At 47.8% G+C, this 22,002-nt stretch overlaps 1 protein-coding gene across 1 annotated transcript; it reads right to left on the reverse strand.

Annotated features, from left to right (window-relative positions):
• Positions 1 to 402: 402 nt before the first annotated feature.
• Positions 403 to 20,393, reverse strand: LOC308484321 (sphingolipid delta(4)-desaturase/C4-monooxygenase DES2-like). The gene is made up of 3 exons (XM_081019167.1): positions 20,209 to 20,393; positions 12,676 to 13,418; positions 403 to 1,805 (listed from the first exon to the last, which is right to left on the reverse strand). The coding sequence occupies exons 1-3, from the start codon at positions 20,288 to 20,290 to the stop codon at positions 1,662 to 1,664; spliced, it is 969 nt and encodes a 322-aa protein (XP_080875293.1). The 5' UTR covers positions 20,291 to 20,393; the 3' UTR covers positions 403 to 1,661.
• Between the last annotated feature and the right edge of the window lie 1,609 nt (positions 20,394 to 22,002).

The following is a 22,002-nucleotide window of genomic DNA, read 5'->3' on the forward strand; positions in this document are numbered from 1 at the left end:
TGGCAAAGGGTTGGGTCTTCCTGCTGGTCCGGGGAGTCTGGCATGATTTGCACACAGAACCCCTTAATTCACAGCCCACCACACCCCACCCTAGAGATTAGGCGTAACTGAGTCTCTTCCCATCGTAGAATTTAACAACAGTTGATGATGATAGCCCTGTATACGGAAGCTGTTCAATGTTTACTTTTTTATTATGTTTTTATATATGTTGGAGAGTGGCTGGGACAACCCAGTCCGATGGGAGTGTTACAAGTAATAAATTATTATTATTATGAGAAATCCGTAGGCCAACGATACCGCCATTTTGATTCCTAGCCCCACGACGCTGCCATGTTGATGGGCCCTGGAGGGAAGAGGCACACGACTCCATCCCCGTTAGGAGCTTCCAAGAGAAACAGAAAATACGTTTCAGATCAATTTATTGTGTCTAGGAATCTCTCCGACTCCTCCCAACACTTGGAACTCGTGGACAGCCAACGAAGCTTCAGTTGCAAGGTTCAGAACACAGGAAAGGAAGCAGCACTTCCCGCAGTGCAGAGTTAAACTGTGGAACTCCCTGCCACAGTAGGCAGCGGCAACGACAATCTTGGGTGGCTTTAAAAGAGGATTAGACAAATTCATGGAGGAGGGGGGGGGGAGAGGGCCGCAATGCTCTGCCTGCACAATCGGAGGCAGAAATGTTTCTGTACACCAGTTGTTGGAAACTGCAGGAATTATGGGGCAGAAGAGGTAACTGTGAGAACAGGACAGTGGAATAGTGGAATAGATGAACCACTGGCCTGATCCAGCAGGCTCTTCTGGTGTTCATATATATATATATATATACACACATTTTTATTAATTTTTAAAATATATCAGTTCCAACAGTCATACAACATAACTTTCATTTTATACAATATTTTAGACTTCCGTCAACACCTCTGATGACTTTTTGTTCTTTATCACTTATTCTGCATCTCTTAATTTCTCTATTACTCTTAATTATCATTAACTAATAGTTCTTCTCATAGTCTTCCTTGCAATACAGTGGTACCTCGGGTTAAGTACTTAATTTGTTCCGGAGGTCCGTTCTTAACCTGAAACTGTTCTTAACCTGAAGCACCACTTTAGCTAATGGGGCCTCCTACTGCTGCCGCGCCGCCGGAGCACGATTTCTGTTCTCTTCCTGAAGCAAAGTTCTTAACCTGAAGCACTATTTCTGGGTTAGCAGAGTCTGTAACCTGAAGCCTATGTAACCTGAGGTACCACTGTATTTCAAATAGTCCACCTTACAAAACTTCTTGCCATCCTACTAGCGTAATATGTTCATCCACAATTACTTTTCAGATAGTTCGTATATTTACTCCAGTCTTCTAAGAATCTCTGGTCCCACAGGTTTCGAATCCTTCCTGATAATTTATCTAATTCTGCATAGTCCATCAATTTCATCCTCCATTCTTCTTTCATCGGTAATTCTGCTTGCTTCCACTTCTGTGCCAATAATATTCTTGCTGCTGGCTCTCTTGATGTTCTTTGTAAAAATGTGTTTAGGTTTGCTTTTGAGAACTGTCTTCAGCGACGCTACTCATCACCCCCCCGTCCCCCTTCATGGGGGGGGGGAACTGGAGGTGTTGGAAGTCGGGGGGGGAGGGCAGGAGGCACAGCACCAATTCCCTCCCGCTTCATAAGTTCTTGTCCCCCTTGTGGGTCCTCTTCACGCGGGAAAAGGGCCCCAGCTCCCTTTTGAAAACAAAATCCCAAAGCACTAGGATCCAGGAGTTGTGGTAGGGAAGGTGGTTGTAATACTCTGGGGCGATTTTCCTCACCTGGAAGGAAAAACATCGAAACACTGAAAATTGGACAGAAACAGAAGAATGAGGGGTGTATGTGACTCAGGGCCGTCTTTGCCTGGGGGTACCAGGGGTGCAGGGCGCCCGAAGCCGCCTAAGCTCTTAACTATCCACCTGTTATGAAATAATAAATAATTTTCATCGAGCTAGGAAAACAAAATACATATATACCTAGGTGTTACCAAAATGTATACCTACTGTTTCACTAAAGGACTTTGTGCGCTCATTTACCAAAGATCACAACGGCGGCATTTGTCAAACAGGGGCGCTGGGCGGATCTTTGCCACCCCGACGGTGCATATGCTAAAGACTTCCCTGATGCCACTGATTATGGGATCTGAATTCAAGTCAGGTCCTGGGGAGGTGGAACCACCCTAACCGCCTGGCCTTTGACTTGGAATCAACTTGATCCCCTCCCCCTCTTTCCTTTCTCCTTCTGTGATGGAACTCCTGTTTGGGGACTTCCCTGGCTTTTTTCTGGCCCATGTAGGACCAGTCTGGATAGTTGGCCTTGGTGAAGATTTGACGTTTTCATCCCCAAAAAGTTTTTGATTTGAGTTTCTACTGAAATGAGCCTGCATTTTAATGTTGTATTTTAATTTTGTTTTTAAGTTGTATTTTAATCAATTGTTTTTACACCTGGTGTTAGCCGCCCTGAGCCCGGTCTTGGCTGGGGAGGGCGGGGTACAAATAAAATTTATTATTATTGACCCTGACAGATGGCCACCTGTTGGTTGGGAAATCTGCAATAAAGGAGAGTCTACCACTGCTGTTCCACTGCTGAACAACTCTTACGATACAATACGATAATCTTTATTGTCATTGTCCCATACAGAACAACAAAATTGGGGGGGGGGGGGAATCTACATCAGACATTCAAAAACCAACAAGCTTGCTATCCCAGCTATCCCAGCCTGGTTAGCCCCCTAAAAACTCTGATACCCCATTTTTAAAATACAATACACTCCCTCAGAGACTACCTTTCACTGCGTTTAAAACCAAAATCGCATTTGGATAGAAACTGTTTCTCAGGCGGCTAGTCCTAGTCTTTATAACCCTGGACCTTCTTCCAGAAGGCAGAAGCTGAAATAGATCATTTCCGGGGTGCGCACTATCCTGCGCTATCTCTGCGGCTTTCTCATGGCGCCTGGAAGCGTAGATTTGATCCAAGGTGGGAAGAGTGCACCCAGTTATTCTCTCCGCAGTCCTTACAACCCTGGACAGCATTGTTTTTTCCCTGGCCGTGCAGCTCCCAAACCACACACAGAGACCATAAGTTAATACATTCTCCACAGTACAGGTCCTTTGAGAGATTGTTTTTCCGGAGGATTCTCAGAAAATATAACTTCTCAGAAAATATTTAGTCAGAGAGCTCAGACACATTTCCTCTTGCCCCCTGCTCTTTATCGCTCAGTTAGAGCAAACTGGAAATTCAGGTTTTCTCCGGGTTGACATTTGCTCCGATTTAGCACTAAAGAATGGGTTTCCCCCAGAATAGGACCGGGGGTGGGGGAGGAGAACTTCCTGGACCCGTCCTTTCTAGACGCAGGAGAAGTTGAAGTGTGGGTGAGCCGATAATCTCCTTTCTTGTCTCTTGAAACTGTGGGTTTGAGTCCTACCCTCCAGAACAGGAGAAAACAAACTTGCTCCATCCTCCCCGTGCCAGCCCTTGAAATATTTGAAGGTGGCTATCTCCTCTCAACAACAGGCATATAAAACAAACAAAAAAACAACAGGCATATGAAATCAAAAGAACTAAGATCATGGCCACTGGGCCCATCACCTCCTGGCAAATAGAAGGGGAAGAAATGGAGGCAGTGAGAGATTTGACTTTCTTGGGCTCCATGATCACTGCAGATGGTGACAGCAGCCACGAAATTAAAAGACGCCTGCTCCTTGGGAGAAAAGCAATGACAAACCTAGATAGCATCCTAAAAAGCAAAGACATCACCTTGCCAGCAAAGGTCTGTATAGTTCAAGCCATGGTTTTCCCAGTAGTGATGTATGGAAGTGAGAGATGGACCATAAAGAAGGCGGATCGCCGAAGAATTGATGCTTTTGAATTCTGGTGCTGGAGGAGACTCTTGAGAGTCCCATGGACTGCAAGAAGATCCAACCTCTCCATTCTGAAGGAAATCAGCCCTGAGTGCTCACTGGAAGGACAGATCCTGACTTGGGCCACCTCATGAGAAGAGAAGACTCCCTAGAAAAGACCCTGATGTTGGGAAAGATAGAGGGCACAAGGAGAAGGGGACGACATAGGACGAGATTGTTGGATGGTGTTCTCGAAGCTACCAGCATGAGTTTGACCAAACTGCAGGAGGCAGTGGAAGACAGGAGTGCCTGGCGTGCTCTGGTCCATGGGGTCAAGAAGAGTCGGACACGACTAAACAACAACAATCTCCTCTCAGTCTCTTCCTCTCCAGGCTAAACATGCCCACGTCCTTCGACCGTTCCTCATAAGGCATGGTTTCCAGACCCTTGACCATCTTGGTCGCCCTACTCTGCATATCATCCGCCTTAAAATGTTGTGCCCGGCAATTTCATAGCAAAAACAGTTACATAGCAATATTTCTAACCTGTATACCAGGACATAGTACGTAGGTCATTCTCCCAACTGCCACTCCTTATGCAGACTAAACAACACCATCCAGGCTTAAGGGAACCCCAAAGTTTGCAAGCAGTGCCCTCCCTCGGAGGAAAACACAAACTCTATGGAAAGGGGGTATCAAAAGCTGCCCAGTGAGGATCAAGCATGCTTTTAATCCTTCATTTTAATGTTGGAGATGGAAACATCTACATGCAGCCACTGGGAGAGATCATCAGGGGGTTTGGGCTGGGTGTTCATCAATATGCGGATGATACCCAGCTCTACCTCTCAAATCAGAACCAGTGAAGGCGGTGAAGGTCCTGTGTGAGTGTCTGGAGGCGGTGGGAGGATGGATGGTGGCTAACAGATTGAGGTTGAATCCTGACAAGACAGAAGTACTGTTTTGGGGGGACAAGAGGCGGGCAGGTGTAGAGGACTCCCTGGTCCTGAATGGGGCAACTGTGTCCCTGAAGGACCAGGTGCGCAGCCTGGGAGTCATTTTGGTCTCACAGCTGTCCATGGAGGCACAGGTCAAATCTGTGTCCAGGGCAGCTGTGTACCAGCTCCATCTGGTACGCAGGATGAGACCCTATCTGCCTGCAGACTGCCTCGCCAGAGTGGTGCATGCTCTGGTTATCTCCTGCTTGGACTACTGCAATGTGCTCTATGTGGGACTACCTTTGAAGGTGACCCGGAAACTACAACTAATCCAGAATGTGGCAGCCAGACTGGTGACTGGGAGCGGCCGCCGAGACCACATAACACCGGTCTTGAAAGACCTACATTGGCTCCCAGTATGTTTCCGAGCACAATTGAAAGTGTTGGTGCTGACCTTGAAAGCCCTAAAAGGCCTCAGTTCTGTATACCTGAAGGAGCGTCTCCACCCCCATCGTTCTGCCCGGACACTGAGGGCCTTCTGGCAGTTCCCTCATTGCGAGAAGTGAGGTTACAGGGAACCAGACAGAGGGCCTTCTCGGTAGTGGCACCCGCCCTGTGGAACGCCCTCCCTTCAGATGTGCAGGAAATAAGCAGCTATCCTATCTTTAAAAGATGTCTGACAGCAGCCCTGTTTAGGGAAGTTTTTCATATTTAATGCTGTATTGTTTTTAACACTTGATTGGGAGCCGCCCAGAGTGGCTGGGGATACTCAGCCAGATGGGCTTGGTATAAATAAATTATTATTATTATTATTATTATTATTAAACAGAGAACTGGAGGCAGAGGGGAGGGGAATGGAATGGAGTATCTGGGAAAGGGAGATGAAATGGCTGGCTGGACTGCAGAGGAGCACTCTGTTGGACAACATTTTGCAGCAGGTCCAAATTGTTTCAGTCATTGGGGGTCTTGGGTGTTTTAACGGATTTTTTGGCCTAGGTTATAGAAGCAGTCCTTTATTCGAACGATTGTCTCCCGTCCAAGCCTGGTTTAAAAATAAATAGCCCTACAGAGGGTAGGAGCTCTGAAGCTATGAAAATTACTTCTGGCACCCTGGCACCAGAAACCTAAAAAGCAAATTCGCTTGCCAAAACGCTTTCCGCTGAATCAGATAGCACCTGCCCGGGATTAAAATAAAAGGTTCTCCCTATTTGCATTTTAAAATAGCGCTTCCCTTGAAGTCGACTTCTCCTTTGTTTTCAATAAGCCGGTGTTCCGACTTTTCGACCGCAAAAGTACTGAATAGATAATAGCTGCCACCTGTCTGTCTCAAGAGACAATGGAGTGCAGCGCAAGTCAAACTGCTGTTAGCACCGCTGAAGTGAACTCCCCGGGCGCAAGCCTAGGCAGTGTGTTTTGAGGTCCTGGGCTGCCCAGATGACAAGACCCCCCTCAAAGCCTCGCTGAGGTGGTCCAAAAGAAAGCAGAGCTATGCGTTTGGCACCAGCTTGGCGGCAGGAGTTGCCGGAAGTAAAATGATTATTATTATTATTATTATTTATTACTTATAAATTTTTTGACAGAATTACAAGCCTGGTAGATGAAGGGAACGCAGTGGATGTAGCCTACCTTGATCTCAGCAAGGCATTTGACAAGGTGCCCCATGATATTCTTGTAAAGAAGCTGGTAAAATGCGGTCTTGACTATGCTACCACTCAGTGGATTTGTAACTGGCTGACTGACCGAACCCAAAGGGTGCTCATCAATGGTTCCTCTTCATCCTGGAGAAGAGTGACTAGTGGGGTGCCACAGGGTTCTGTCTTGGGCCCGGTCTTATTCAACATCTTTATCAACGACTTGGATGATGGACTCAAGGGCATCCTGATCAAATTTGCAGATGACACCAAACTGGGAGGGGTGGCTAACACCCCAGAGGACAGGATCACACTTCAAAACAACCTTGACAGATTAGAGAACTGGGCCAAAACAAACAAGATGAATTTTAACAGGGAGAAATGTAAAGTATTGCACTTGGGCAAAAAAAATGAGAGGCACAAATACAAGATGGGAGACACCTGGCTTGAGAGCAGTACATGTGAAAAGGATCTAGGAGTCTTGGTTGACCACAAACTTGACATGAGCCAACAGTGTGACGCGGCAGCTAAAAAAGCCAATGCAATTCTGGGCTGCATCAATAGGAGTATAGCATCTAGATCAAGGGAAGTAATAGTGCCACTGTATTCTGCTCTGGTCAGACCTCACCTGGAGTACTGTGTCCAGTTCTGGGCACCACAGTTCAAGAAGGACACTGACAAACTGGAACGTGTCCAGAGGAGGGCAACCAAAATGGTCAAAGGCCTGGAAACGATGCCTTATGAGGAACGGCTAAGGGAGCTGGGCATGGCCTGGAGAAGAGGGCATGGCCTGGAGAAGAGGAGGTTAAGGGGTGATATGATAGCCATGTTCAAATATATAAAAGGATGTCACATAGAGGAGGGAGAAAGGTTGTTTTCTGCTGCTCCAGAGAAGCGGACACGGAGCAATGGATCCAAACTACAAGAAAGAAGATTCCACCTAAACATTAGGAAGAACTTCCTGACAGTGAGAGCTGTTTGACAGTGGAATTTGCTGCCAAGGAGTGTGGTGGAGTCTCCTTCTTTGGAGGTCTTTAAGCAGAGGCTTGACAACCATATGTCAGGAGTGCTCTGATGGTGTTTCCTGCTTGGCAGGGGGTTGGACTCGATGGCCCTTGTGGTCTCTTCCAGCTCTATGATTCTATGATTCTATGATTTATACCCCACCCATCTCTTGCTGGGTTTTCCACCACTCTGGGCGTCTTCCAACAAAATATTAAAATACAATAGCTCTAATGTAGGTCTTTCAAGACCGGTGTTATGTGGTCTCGGCGGCCGCTCCCAGTCACCAGTCTAGCTTCCGCATTCTGGATTAGTTGCAGTTTCCGGGTCACCTTCAAAGGTTGCCCCACGGAGAGCGCATTGCAGTAGTCCAAGCGGGAGATAACTAGAGCATGCACCACTCTGGCCAGACAGTCAGAAGAAGGCGTAAATGGCACCACCCAACCGTCTTAAGAGATTCCACTCAGTATTTGTGGAAGGGTTTCTCATGAGCCACTTCTTCTCACAAAGATATCCCACAAAGCAGCAGAAGTTTAGTACCAGAGCTTTCCTTCTCCATATGTACACATTCACACAAAGTTCAGAACTTTGCTTTGTTGCCCTGCAAGGCAGTAGAAAAATCAACGCTTCAGAGCGGCTAAAATTGATTATGTCGGACTGTCTGTCTCCCACCTTTAGGGTGCCAGGATGTATGCAGAATCTTATTCTAGAATCATAGAACTGCAGAGTTGGAAGGGAACCATGAGGGTCATCTAGTCCAACCCGCTGCGATGCAGGAGTCTTTTTGCCCAGCATGGGACTCGAACTCCCAACCCTAAGATTAAGAGTCTCCCATTCAGCTCAGTCATATTGGCAGGAAGGATTACGTGAAATGGACAGGAGGCTGAATGAATCAATGGGGGGGCCCACTCTGCTCTACCCTGGTATTTCCCCAACTTTCGAAATACCAGGAACTCAAATGCTTCTCACACATGCCTTTTGATTATTTCGAAATGTTATCTTTCCTGAACTGGGTGATCCTGCTTCTGATCTCTTCATAAAGTAGTTGTACAGTGGTACCTCGCAAGACGAAAAGCTCGCTAGACGAAAGGGTTTTGCGTTTTTTGAGTCGTTCCGCAAGACGAATTTCCCTATGGGCTTGCTTTGCAAGACGAAACGTCTTGCGAGTTCTTGCGAGTTTGTTTCCTTTTTCTTAAAGCCGCTAAGCCGCTAAACCATTAATAGTCGCTAAGCCGCTAATAGCTGTGCTTCGCAAGACGAAAAAACCTCAAGACGAAGAGACTCGCGGAACAGATTAATTTCGTCTTGCGAGGCACCACTGTAGTTGACTGAGGTGTTAGCATGTAAGTAAAGCCAAAGAACCTCCCTGGCAACAGAAAAAGTAATACATACTTGTACATTCGTTTGTGCAATGAAACCGCCCTTCTTTGCCTCTAAGAACTGGACCTTTCAGGCAGCAGCACTAAAGGCCTCCCTTTTCGTGGGGTCTCTGCTTTGATTTCCGGCCTTTTTCTATTTCAGGTAAACCTTCCCCACCCGGTAACGAATCGCAAGGTGAATCGATTTCCCCCTCAACGGTGAACGGCACCTGGACAGCGGGCAGGAACACAAACCACCTGGCTTCAGTTTCCCCCTCTGTGGTGAAATGCTGTATATTTCTAAATTTGCATCGTCTTATAAATTAGCATATTCAAATTTGATGTAAATTGGTGCCCTCTTTTTCAATGTGATGTGTTTCCTTTCCCTGTTATGTTATTATTTTTAGCAATGCAGAAGCGGCCACTCTTGTTTCCGGCTATTTCGTGATGAATGTAACTTTTCCTTCTTCTCCTTAAAAATAATAATAATGGGTTCAGTAGCTTGAGAGCTGCCTTGGGTTTGTTCTGCAAAACAGCATACATGAGGCACAGTGTTGCCTAGTGGTTAGAGTGCTGGACTAGGACCTGGGAGATCTAGGCTTGACTCCCCACTCAGCTATGAAGCCCTTGGGGGCCACTCACGGTCTCTTCGCCTCACCTACCTCACAGGGTTGTTGTGAGGGTGAATACAGAATAATAATGTAATAAATGATATGTTGAAATATTGTCACCATTATAATTATCTGCTGCAGTAATAAGGATGCCCTTGGCATATTCTCTTTTGGACTGTGAGATGGCAGGAAGGGACTTTATTGTTTTCTCAACGCCTACAAAGTCTGGGCTGCATGAATGCAGTTAATTAGGGCGGGGTTTTTCCTGGAATATTGCAAGATTTGATCAACAGGCAATGGCATCAAACAGGCTGGGCGGTTGAACAGTACAACTGCTTAATTGCTTATATGTGTGTCATGTACCCTGCCCTTCGAAGGCATGCAATGCATTTCGTTAGGACAGGGTGGTCCAACACGCATGCAGCCCTTTTTGGGTGGCCCATGCTAAGTACGTGGGTGGCGCTTTGGGTTAAACCACAGAGCCTAGGACTTGCCAATCAGAAGGTCAGCGGTTCGAATCCCCGCGACGGGGTGAGCTCCTGTTGCTCTGTCCCTGCTCCTGCCAACCTAGCAGTTCGAAAGCACGTCAAAGTGCAAGTAGATAAATAGGTACCGCTCTGGCGGGAAGGGAAACTGCGTTCCCGTGAGCTGCTCTGGTTCGCCAGAAGCAGCTTAGTCATGCTGGCCACATGAGCCGGAAGCTGGACGCCAGCTCCCTCGGCCAATACAGTGGTACCCCGCAAGACGAACGCCTCGCGAGACGAAAAACTCGCAAAACGAAAGGTTTTTTCGTTTTGGAGTTGCCTCGCAAGACGAATTTCCCTATGGGCTTGCTTCGCAAAAGGAAGCTTGCCCCGGGGACAGCGGGTCTTCTCTTTTGAAGCAAGGGGCGGCGGGGAGAAGCGATCTTCTCCCCGCAGCCCCAGGTCCGGGGACAGCGGGAAGCGCTTCGCGCTGCCCCCGGACCTCTTTTGAAGAAAGGGTTTGCGGGGAGTCGCGATCTCCCCGCAGCCCCTTGCTTCAAAAGAGGCCCGGACCTCTTTTGAAGCAAGGGGCTGCGGGGAAATCGCTTCTCCCGGTGCTCCGAAGCGGGGTGGGGGGGCAGGAACACCTGCCCCAGCCGCCCCGCTTCGGAACACCTTCTGAAGGCGGGCGGGGGGCGAAAGTCTTTGTCCCCCCTGCCTGCCTTCCCAGGGGCTTTTAAATCGCCCCGGACAGCGGAGAAGTCCTCCGCTGTCCCGGGGCGATTTTAAAATGCCGCCCACCAGCATTTTAAGATCGCCCGGACAGCGGAGAAGTCCTCCGCTGTCCCGGGGTTTTTTAAAATGCTGGGGGTGGGAAGAAAAGCCCTTGTCCCCCCCCCCCCCAGCCTTCAGAAGAGGTCCGGGGACAGACTGTCCCCGGACCTGGTCTGAAGGCGGTTTCCCTAGGAACGCATTAATTGATTTTCAATGCATTCCTCTGGGAAACCGTGCATCGCAAGACGAAAAACTCGCAAGACGAAGAGACTTGCGGAACGAATTAATTTCGTCTTGCGAGGCACCACTGTAAAGCGAGATGAGCGCCGCAACCCCAGAGTCGGTCACGACTGGACCTAATGGTCAGGGGTCCCTTTACCTTTTACCTGCTAAGTACCCAGTGAGCATTGCTGGTGGCCCAACATCAGTGCAGGATTTATATATAAGCTAAACAAGCTCTAGTTTGGGCCCCCCTCTCTTGGGGCCCCCCAAAAAATTAAAAGGGAAAAAAATCTGGATGTACATTTCCAAAATTTAAGAGTGTTGTGTGTTGTCTAGGCTCCTATGATGTAAGTCATGGGTCCCGCCTGCTAGCCTGCTCTCTCAAATATCACTGCTTTGCCAATCAGAAGGTCGGCGGTTCGAATCCCCGCCACGGGGTGAGCTCCCATTGCTCTGTCCCTGCTCCTGCCAACCTAGCAGTTCGAAAGCACATCAAAGTGCAAGTAGATAAATAGGTACCACTCCGGCAGGACGGTAAACGGCGTTTCCGTGCGCTGCTCTGGTTCGCCAGAAGCGGCTTAGTCATGCTGGCCACATGACCAGGAAGCTGTACGCTGGCTCCCTCGGCCAATAAAGTGAGATGAGCGCCGCAACCCCAGAGTCGGCCACGACTGGACCTAATGGTCAGGGGTCCCTTTACCTTTACCTTTACATTCTGCTATTTATCATTATTAATAGTTTGCATCATACCTATTATTGAGATACCTATTAGGTCCATAGATTACCATATAGCATATATGCAACACAAAAAACAGCGACAATTTGTTGTGGACAAAGGACAGCTGGACATATCAAGGGCCCCGTTACCTTCAGGAGCTGAGGGCCCCATCAAACCTCAATCCAGCCCTGCCCAACATCCAGGATCCCTCCCACGACCAGTTGATCTCTCGCGGCAGAAGCAGCAACAAATCCTTGTATTCTGGTGTTGTCCCAAAGTCCCTTCTCCCCACTTTCCCAGGAGCGTTCGGAGGTATGGAAGGCAGGGACCTTCTGTCCCGGTGGCAGCTTCTCTGTAGGGGCAAGACCTGCTGGGAAGGGCGGTCGGGTTGCACGCCATTTCCTGGACTAAAGAGTTAACTTTGCCCAAAGCAGAGACATCACCTTGCCAACAAAGGTCTGTATAGTTAAAGCTATGGGTTTCCCAGTAGTGATGTATGGAAGTGAGAGCTGGACCATCAAGAAGGCTGATCGCCGAAGAATGGATGCTTTTGAATTCTGGTGCTGGAGGAGACTCTTGAGAGTCCCATGGCCTGCAAGAAGATCAAACCTCTCCATTCTGAAGGAAATCAGCCCTGAGTGCTCACTGGAAGCACAGATCCTGGAGCTGAGGCTCCAAGACTTTGGCCACCTCATGAGAAGAGAAGACTCCCTGGAAAAGAGCCTGATGCTGGGAAAGATGGAGGGCCCAAGGAGAAGGGGAAGACAGAGGACGAGATGGTGGGACAGTGTTCTCAAAGCTACCAGCATGAGTTTGACCAAACTGCGGGAGGCAGTAGAAGACAGGAGTGCCTGGCGTGCTCTGGTCCAGGGGGTCATGAAGAGTCGGACACCACTAAATGACTAAACAACAACAACAACATTGCCCACAACTGACTCTGCCTCTTCGTTCCGAGCTGCATCTGACTCCAGCCTTGGCAAGGGCTGAGACAAGTCTGCAGTTGGTGAGACCCCACTCGCCCTTGGCGTACCCCCCTCTGCTACACCGAGCCTGGAAGGCTCTACGCGACGGCAACCCAAGATAATCTGTTGGCCTTACCAGTGGCAACCTGCTTCCTGGGATGCTGGGGAAGTCGTGGTGCTCCATGTGGTAGCCCACGTTGAAGGTGAACCAGTTCAGAGGCCCGTAGTAGGAGATGGTGTCGTGACCCTTGGCATACATGTAGTGCTCAGCGATGAAGTGCCCAGAGAAGGGGTGGAGGCCCATGGCCAAGAGGGTTCCAGCGACCATGTAGACCACAGGCTTGAAGCCCCATAAGCTGTAGATGAGGAGGTCATAGCCCATTTGGACAGCCACGTTAATGACCTCCATCTTGGAGATGGGTTTGGGGTTGATGAAGAGCGGCCGCAGGACGTAGAGGAGAGGTTGTAGAAAGAGCCAGAGGAACTTCCTCAGCGGCGTGTTGAAGAAGTATCCCTCCAACTCGCTGGGGACATCAACATCCAACCCTTCCACGGCCAGGAAGCGGTGGTGGTCGACGTGGTACTTCTTGAAGGAGGTGGCGTAGGGGACGCCGATGGGCAGGTTGGCGAACATGCCGAAGAAGCGGTTCCACTTGGCCTTGTTGTTGCCGAAAGGCACGTTGTGGGAGATGTCGTGGATGGCCAGTGCCAGCGAGTGGTTGATGCAGCCCCCAAAGGCGTAGGCCCAGAAGAAGACCCACTTCCAAGGCAAGCCCTTCACCAGGTAGCAGGCCAGAAGCTGAGTCAGGACCATGAGGGTCACCACCCACTTCATGTTGGGATCGGGGCCCATCAACTTCTTGATCTCCGGGTACTTAGCTGTTGTGGAGGAAAAGAGGGGTGAGATGGGGTAAGCAATAGCGTTAGTTGGTGTGGCAGTGAATCGCAGGCAGAGAGAGGGTAATAATAATAATAATAATAATAATAATAATAATAATAATGATAATACAGTGGTACTCTGGATTTGAACAGGATCCATCCCGGAGTCCCGTTCGCATCCTGAAGCGAACATAACATGCAACTGCGCATCTGCGCATGCACGGGTTGCGTATCGCCACTTCCGCGCATGCACATGACGTCATTTTGAGCGCCTGTGAGTGCGCGAGCGCAACTCGAAAATATTCATCCCGAAGCCACTTTAACCCGAGGTATGACGGTAATAATAATAATATTAATAATATTTTTTTACTTATACCCCACCAATCCTTGAGGTTACCTGGTTCCTATTAAGCTGTCTAGGGTTTCATACATCAGCATCAATACCTTGAAGAAAGCTAGGAGATTTCCTGGCAGCCAGCAAGGAGCTTTTAGTGACTGCATAATACATGTATCTGAAGAAGTGTGCATGCACACAAAAGCTCATACCAATAGCAAGCTTAGTTGGTCTCTAAGGTGCTACTGGAAGGAATTTTTTTATTTTGTTTCGACTTCGGCAGACCAACACGGCTACCGACCTGCATAATACATGGGTGCAGAGTTGTTCTGGCCAAAGGCTGCGTTGCCGCACTCAGCACAAGCTGCAGTTTCTGAACCAACATTATTATTTATTTATTTATTTATTTATTTATTTATTTATTTATTTCTACCCCACCCATCTGGCTGGGTTTCCCCAGCCAGTCTGGGCGGCTTCCAACAAAAGATTAAAAAAAAAAAATGAAAACACCAGTCATTAAAAACTTCTCTAAAAACTTCATTAACACTGTTGTCCTGCTGGGAATTTCAGTCTGAAATTTCAGACTGAAATCCCCAGGTGTCAAACAAGGTCATTTATGTATGCTACTACTGCGGCCCGTGTTTCGTTAGCCCAGAAATGGAAAACGAGCGAGGTCCCAACTCCCGAAGAGTGGCAACTTACGTAAGCTGACAGAATATGCACAACTCGCAGACTTAACATATAGAAGAAGAGAACAAGAAAAACATATGTTTAAAGAAGACTGGAAAACATTTATTGAATATATGGGAAATAATTGTGTACAGATGAAAACGCTGGCGGCATTAAGATAAATTCAACAGTGCAAACAAGTTTTGATGGATGCAATAATGGAACACCGATTGGTGTAGCTTTTGAAAAGCATGCAAGGATTTATGATGTATAAAATGAACCATGGAAAGAGAAGAAAGGAAGTCATTGATATCTTAAGGGTGTAAAATGAGTATTTTAAATTGTAAAACAAAATTTAATAAAAATTATATACAGTGGTACCTCGGTTTAAGAACAGCGCTGTTTACGAACGATTCGGTTTATGAACTTTGCAAAACCGGAAGTAGTGTCGGAAACGCCTTTTACCTTCCCGCTGGAGCGGTACCTATTTATCTACTTGTACTTTGACTTGCTTTCGAACTGCTAGGTGGGCAGGAGCAGGGACCGAGCAACGGGAAGTCACCCCGTCGCGGGGATTAGAACCGCCGACCTTCTGATTGGCAAGTCCTAGGCTCTGTGGTTTAACCCACAGTGCCACCCGCATCCCTAAACAGAAGCACCACTGCATATATATATGCTTGTGGGCTTCCCATTGGGGGATCTGGTTGTCAGGGACTGGTTGGATGCAGAGGAGCGGTGGGAGGGGCCAGCTGGGGAACCCCCAAGGGAGATCCCAATAGAGGAAGGCTTGGAGCCCGGGGATTGGTTGTGGGACACTGAGGAGAGGTCAGAGGAGGAAGCTTGGGACGAGATGCTGGATACGGAAGGGACAACGGGCTTTAGTGAGCAGGAGGAGCCTGTGATAGAGAGCAGTTCAGACTCCGATGATGAAGCAGAGGAGAGGAGTCTAGAGACCGTTGAAGCACCCCAGGAGTTCCCCCCACTGGTGTAGTGATCACGTGGGATTGCTAAGAGGAATTATAACAAATATAGAGTAAGCCATCTGTGTCAGCAATGAAAGCATTGCGTTGACTGGGTTTAAACTATTTTGATATCATTTTTGATCAATCCACACCTCTGCATCCCTGTTCCATTTCTCTTTCTTGACAAGTCACGTTCACAACCCAGTTGCTTCGCCTGGGCCATCCTGGGTCATCAAAGACAGTGGGCAGTTTCTTTGATGTAGCTTTTCTGATATGTTAATCTTAGGATGTTAATCTTAGGGTGAGGAAACAGATCTCACCTGAAGGTGATAATGATAGCTGTCTTCCTGGCCATCCTTCTTATCGTGCGTATTGCTTGTTTATGACCTCAGGGGTTGCCAAATGCACTCCTTTGTAGTTCGGTTTTGTTTACCCCATAAATATGTGTGCTTAATTAGTTTTGGTAGTTTAACTTTGTCCCCACGTGGGTTTGTTGAAATGCTGAGAAGAAATCTGATTGGTTCTTACAAACACTCTGTAAAAGTTCTTTTGTGAATAAAACGACCTGGGCCAGGGGGTGGAGAGACAGATTATTATACACACCCTTCCCAGAGTCTTGCTGGTTCAAGCCTCTGTGTGTATTCTTATTAATCAGAGTTCAATCCTTCCTTACACTGGCTGCAACAAGCTCCCCTCCCCGCTGGTCTCCAAGAATGCGCAGGATCATAGAATCATAGAGTTGGAAGAGACCACAAGGGCCATCGAGTCCAACCCCCTGCCAAGCAGGAAACACCATCAGAGCACTCCTGACATATGGTTGTCAAGCCTCTGCTTAAAGACCTCCAAAGAAGGAGACTCCACCACACTCCTTGGCAGCAAATTCCACTGTCGAACAGCTCTTACTGTCAGGAAGTTCTTCCTAATGTTTAGGTGGAATCTTCTTTCTTGTAGTTTGGATCCATTGCTCCGTGTCCGCTTCTCTGGAGCAGCAGAAAACAACCTTTCTCCCTCCTCTATGTGACATCCTTTTATATATTTGAACATGGCTATCATATCACCCCTTAACCTCCTCTTCTCCAGGCCATGCCCTCTTCTCCAGGCCATGCCCAGCTCCCTTAGCCGTTCCTCATAAGGCATCGTTTCCAGGCCTTTGACCATTTTGGTTGCCCTCCTCTGGACACGTTCCAGTTTGTCAGTGTCCTTCTTGAACTGTGGTGCCCAGAACTGGACACAGTACTCCAGGTGAGGTCTGACCAGAGCAGAATACAGTGGCACTATTACTTCCCTTGATCTAGATGCTATACTCCTATTGATGCAGCCCAGAATTGCATTGGCTTTTTTAGCTGCCACGTCACACTGTTGGCTCATGTCAAGTTTGTGGTCAACCAAGACTCCTAGATCCTTTTCACATGTACTGCTCTCAAGCCAGGTGTCTCCCATCTTGTATTTGTGCCTCTCATTTTTTTTGCCCAAGTGCAATACTTTACATTTCTCCCTGTTAAAATTCATCTTGCTTGTTTTGGCCCAGTTCTCTAATCTGTCAAGGTCGTTTTGAAGTGTGATCCTGTCCTCTGGGGTGTTAGCCACCCCTCCCAGTTTGGTGTCATCTGCAAATTTGATAAGGATGCCCCTGAGTCCATCATCCAAGTCGTTGATAAATATGTTGAATAAGACCGGGCCCAAGACAGAACCCTGTGGCACCCCACTAGTCACTCTTCTCCAGGATGAAGAGGAACCATTGATGAGCACCCTTTGGGTTCGGTCAGTCAGCCAGTTACAAATCCACTGAGTGGTAGCATAGTCAAGACCGCATTTTACCAGCTTCTTTACAAGAATATCATGGGGCACCTTGTCAAATGCCTTGCTGAAATCAAGGTAGGCTACATCCACTGCATTCCCTTCATCTACCAGGCTTGTAATTCTGTCAAAAAACCAGATCAGGTTAGTCTGACATGACTTATTTTTCAGAAATCCATGCTGACTATTGGTGATCACAGCAGTCCTTTCTAGGTGCTCATGAGGAGAGCAGAGCAAAGGCCAGATGTGCGCAGATGCAGTTTGAGGCTGCTTGGGAAACATCCGGGAGAGGAGGAGCCTTAGGAGGGTTGCAAGGCAAGGACCCTCAGGCCTGGCAAGAGGTGTTGGGAAGAGTTGCGGATTTGCATGCCATTTCCTGGACTAAAGGGTTCACTTTAGGATGCTGGACTAGAATAACTTGGCACTTGGGCCTGATGCAGCTAAAGGGCTGTCATGTTCCTTAAGCACTAAAAGGGGAAAGGGAAGAGAGAACAAAACAACCTGCGTTTAAATCTCTGGCCCTGGAGTCATTGTACTTCTTGGCAAAAGAGGTTTTCTCGGAAAAATAACGCCCACGTAAGATGCAACATCTCCTAGTGTGTCACATAGCAATGGCGCTGGGCCATTCCACCTCACCAGAGCTGAGATAATTAGAGAGTATGGTTCTGAATTTCTCAGGAATGTTGTAAAAGGATGTCAGGGACTGAGCAACAGGAACTCACCCCGTCGCAGGGATAAGAACCGCCGACTTTATGATCAGCAAGCCCTAGGCTCTGTGGTTTAACCCACAGCGCCACGCGCGTCCCTCTCTTGTTGCATAAGTTTAAGCATAAACATGCAGAAACACATATTTCTAACAAACACATACCCCCCAACGTTTCTCTGATGAAAATAAAAAGGTAAAGGTACCCCTGCCCGTACGGGCCAGTTGTGTCAGACTCTAGGGTTACGTGCTCATCTCATTTAAGAGGCCGGGGGCCAGCGCTGTCTGGAGACACTTCCGGGTCACGTGGCCAGTGTGACATCGCTGCTCTGGCGAGCCTGCACCAGCGCAGCACACAGAAATGCCATTTACCTTCCCGCTATAAAGCAGTACCTATTTATCTACTTGCACTTAAGAGTGCTTTCGAACTGCTAGGTGGGCAGGAGCTGGGACCGAAGATGGGAGCTCATCCCGCCGCGGGGATTCGAACCGCCGACCATACAATCGGCAAGCCCTAGGCACTGAGGTTTTACCCACAGCGCCACCTGCGTCCACCTGATGAAAATAGGGCTGTCCTATTCAACAGCAACGATAATAACTTTACTATTTATACCCGCCCATCTTATTTGGTTGCCCCAGCCACTCTGGGTGGCTTCCAACATACATACAAACATAATAAAACAGTAAACATTTAAAAACTTCCCTATACAGAGCTGCCTTCAGATGCCACGGGGGTCAGATAACTCCATACCCTCCAACATTTCTCTGATGAAAATAGGGATGTCCTAAGGAAAAGGGACGTGGGTGGCCTGTGGGTTAAACCACAGAGCCTAGGACTTGCTGATCAGAAGGTCGGCGGTTTGAATTCCCGCGACGGGGTGAGCTCCCATTGCTCAGTCCCTGCTCCTGCCAACCTAGCAGTTCGAAAGCACGTCAAAGTGCAAGTAGATAAATAGGTACCGCTCCAGCGGGAAGGTAAACGGCATTTCCGCGCACTGCTCTGGTTCGCCAGAAGCAGCTTAGTCCTGCTGGCCACATGACCCAGAAGCTGCACGCCGGCTCCCTCGGCCAATAAAGCGAGATGAGCACCGCAACCCCAGAGTCGGCCACGACTGGACCTAATGGTCAGGGGTCCCTTTACCTTTAACTTTAAGGAAAAGCAGGACATTCAAGGATCAATTCAGAAACCGGGACGGCTTCTGCAAATCCAGGAATATCTCTAGAAAATAGAGACATTTGGAGGGTCTGCAGAGAGATCTCAAACTCTTGCAAAAGGTCCTAACCAAATAATCCTAGCACACTGAAATGGTAACTCCAGTAGACGGTCCTACGTCTCTTAGTAGTGTGTGCAGGAATACACATCAGCGCCGGACACGCATGACGATTCAGACGCGCACCTTGAAACAGCCGAGGTCCAACTTGATCCTTGGGGCCAGTGCTGGATTTACGTATAAACAAGCTCTAGCGTAGGGCCCCCAAAAAAATTAAAGTAAAAAAACAACTGGATGTACATTTCTAAAATAAAAGATAAAAAACAGATAAAATAAAAACTAAATACAGCAACAGTGTGTTGTGTTGCGTTGCGTTGTTGCGTTGTGTTGGCTCCTATGATGTAAGCAATGGGCCCCGCCTGCTTTTATTAACTACACTTGCATTGTACAGGTTATAAAACTTAACTTCATCTTAATAAAGCTACTTATAATTATTAGAAGTTTGCATCATATATCACCTATTATTATTTCATGTTATAGCGAGTTTCCAGAGCCTACTAGATTATGAGTCCTTGCAAATTGTGTTTCTAAAGAAACTTCTGTTATTACCAAATGCCAATGGGTTTGCATTATTCGGTTTGCTATGAATCAAAAAATCATTTTAAGTTAAGAGCTTAATAATTATTTCACTATTAATATGCTTCTTCTCAATTGTATTTCACTACTAATAAACTTCTTAAGTCTATTAGTAGTGAAATACAATTACTAATTTCACTTCTTAATTGTACTTCAGTTCAACAATTACTTTGATAAAATACATATTTTGGGATGTGCAAATGGCTTGAGATACCTATGAGGTCCACAAATGACCATCTAGCATATATTCAATACAAAAAGCAGCCGCAATTTGTTGTTGACAAAGGACAGCTGGACATATCAAGGGCCCCATTACCTTCAGGAGCTCAGGGCCTCATCCAACCTAAATCCAGCCCTTCTTGGTGCTGGTAGCCACGTCAGTCCAGTTCCCTACCCACCTGGTCCCAGTTCACCCACTTCGCCCTTCACCCATCCCTCCCGTCTCTGCCCTTGGCAGAGTCCTCCACTTGCAACTCACCCAGGATCTCCTTCCTTCGGCTTGTGTGGGGCTGGTCTGTGTAGACCCACTCAAAGTCATCTCTGCTCCCGGTGTTGCCCATGGGGAGAACCTCTCTGAGCCTGACTCAAGACTCTCCCGCTTTTATGGAGAGTCGCTTGGGGTATGATCCCCACAGCTGCCTTCTGAGAGTGAGGTGAGACTACCCTTGTTGAACCCAAATCCTGTCCAACCTGCTGGGCTAAGGCACCTGCTCAACCAGTTCGCTCCCCTGAGGAATTCCTACCTCCGTGGGCAACGATGGCCAAAGGGAATAGATTCGCACTTTAGAAAGTGTGTCGTTGTCACATGCAACTAACTCCTCTGCCGTGAAGATGATGATTCGCTATCTTCAAATGGAATGTAATTGTGGAACACGGTGTGCCAGGGACGTTGCAGCTGTCAGTCAAAGGTCATTGTTAAAATCAAGAGGCTGCAGCGACTCTGCACTGTGAAGAGAGATTTCGGCGTCCTGGGCCATGTTTAGGAAGGTGTGCTTTGTGTCTACCTGTGTCCTGCTAATTACTCTTTTGGGCGATGGGTGGGTTTTTTTAACCGTTGTGCAGATCCTTAGCGACAGTGTGACCAAGACCTGCATACAGTGGGAAGCGTGTTTCTCTTTCTGAAACTCTGATCAGTTTCTTTCTGTTTGGGGCTATTACATCGAATAAGGAGGGGAAGAAGGTTTTATGGTCATATTTTCAGGGGGTGGACATTGGTGTCATTTCCAACTCTACAATTCTATGGTTTTATGGTTCTATGATATGGGGGTGTGTGGGTGTCAAACTGATGTATATTTGGCTCTGGGTGGCTTAGTTGGGTCAGAATCGAGTCTACACTTCCTGAGTAAATGCTAAATGCAGTACTTTGGGTCAAGGAACCATCATAGCTTCTAGAGAGCCATGAACATTTGTGTCCTGGGCTTTTTAGACTCACCTACCCATGTACTAAGGGATGCGGGTGGCGCTGTGGGTTAAACCACAGAGCCCAGGACTTGCCGATCAGAAGGTCGGCGGTTCGAATCCCCACGACGGAGTGAGCTCCCATTGCTTGATCCCTGCTCCTGCCAACCTAGCAGTTCAAAAGCATGTCAAGTGCAAGTAGATAAATAGGTACCACTGTGGCGGGAAGTTAAAAGGCATTTCCGTGCGCTGCTCTGGTTTCGCCAGAAGCGGCTTAGTCCTGCTGGCCACATGACCCGGAAAAACTGTCTGCGGACAAACGCCGGCTCCCTCAGCCAGTAAAGTGAGATGAGCGCCACAACCCCAGAGTCGTCTGCAAATGGACCTAACAGTATCTTTACATTTACCCTTTACCCATGTACTATCTGAAACCAAAGTGGTGCAATGGTTGCCATATGTGACTTTTTCCCCGAGCTCTCCCACCCCACTTTCAAGTGTCTCCTTGCCCCTGAAATGATCTTTGTAGGGACAGCTGTTTGGTAATCAGTGCCTGAGTTTTGATTTTGGTTTTCCTCCCCCCCCCCCCCCTTTGCATGCTGTGTCTTTTTCTAGAAAGGCTGAGGGCACAAATGCTCTGAATGAATGAAGGAAGGAAGGAAGGAAGGAAGGAAGGAATAAATAAATAATTTTTAAAAAATATTCTTTATACGCCGCCCATCTGGCTGGGTTTCCCCAGAAACTCTGGGCGGCTTCCAGCAAAATGCTGTTGTTTTTAGTCGTTTAGTCGTGTCCGACTCTTTGTGACCCCGTGGACCAGAGCACACCAGGCCCCGCCTGTCTTCCACTGCCTCATGGAATTTCGTCAAATTCATGC

Source organism: Podarcis pityusensis (assembly GCF_964106645.2).
Source record: "Podarcis pityusensis genome assembly, chromosome: 8".
Taxonomy (NCBI): domain Eukaryota; kingdom Metazoa; phylum Chordata; class Lepidosauria; order Squamata; family Lacertidae; genus Podarcis; species Podarcis pityusensis.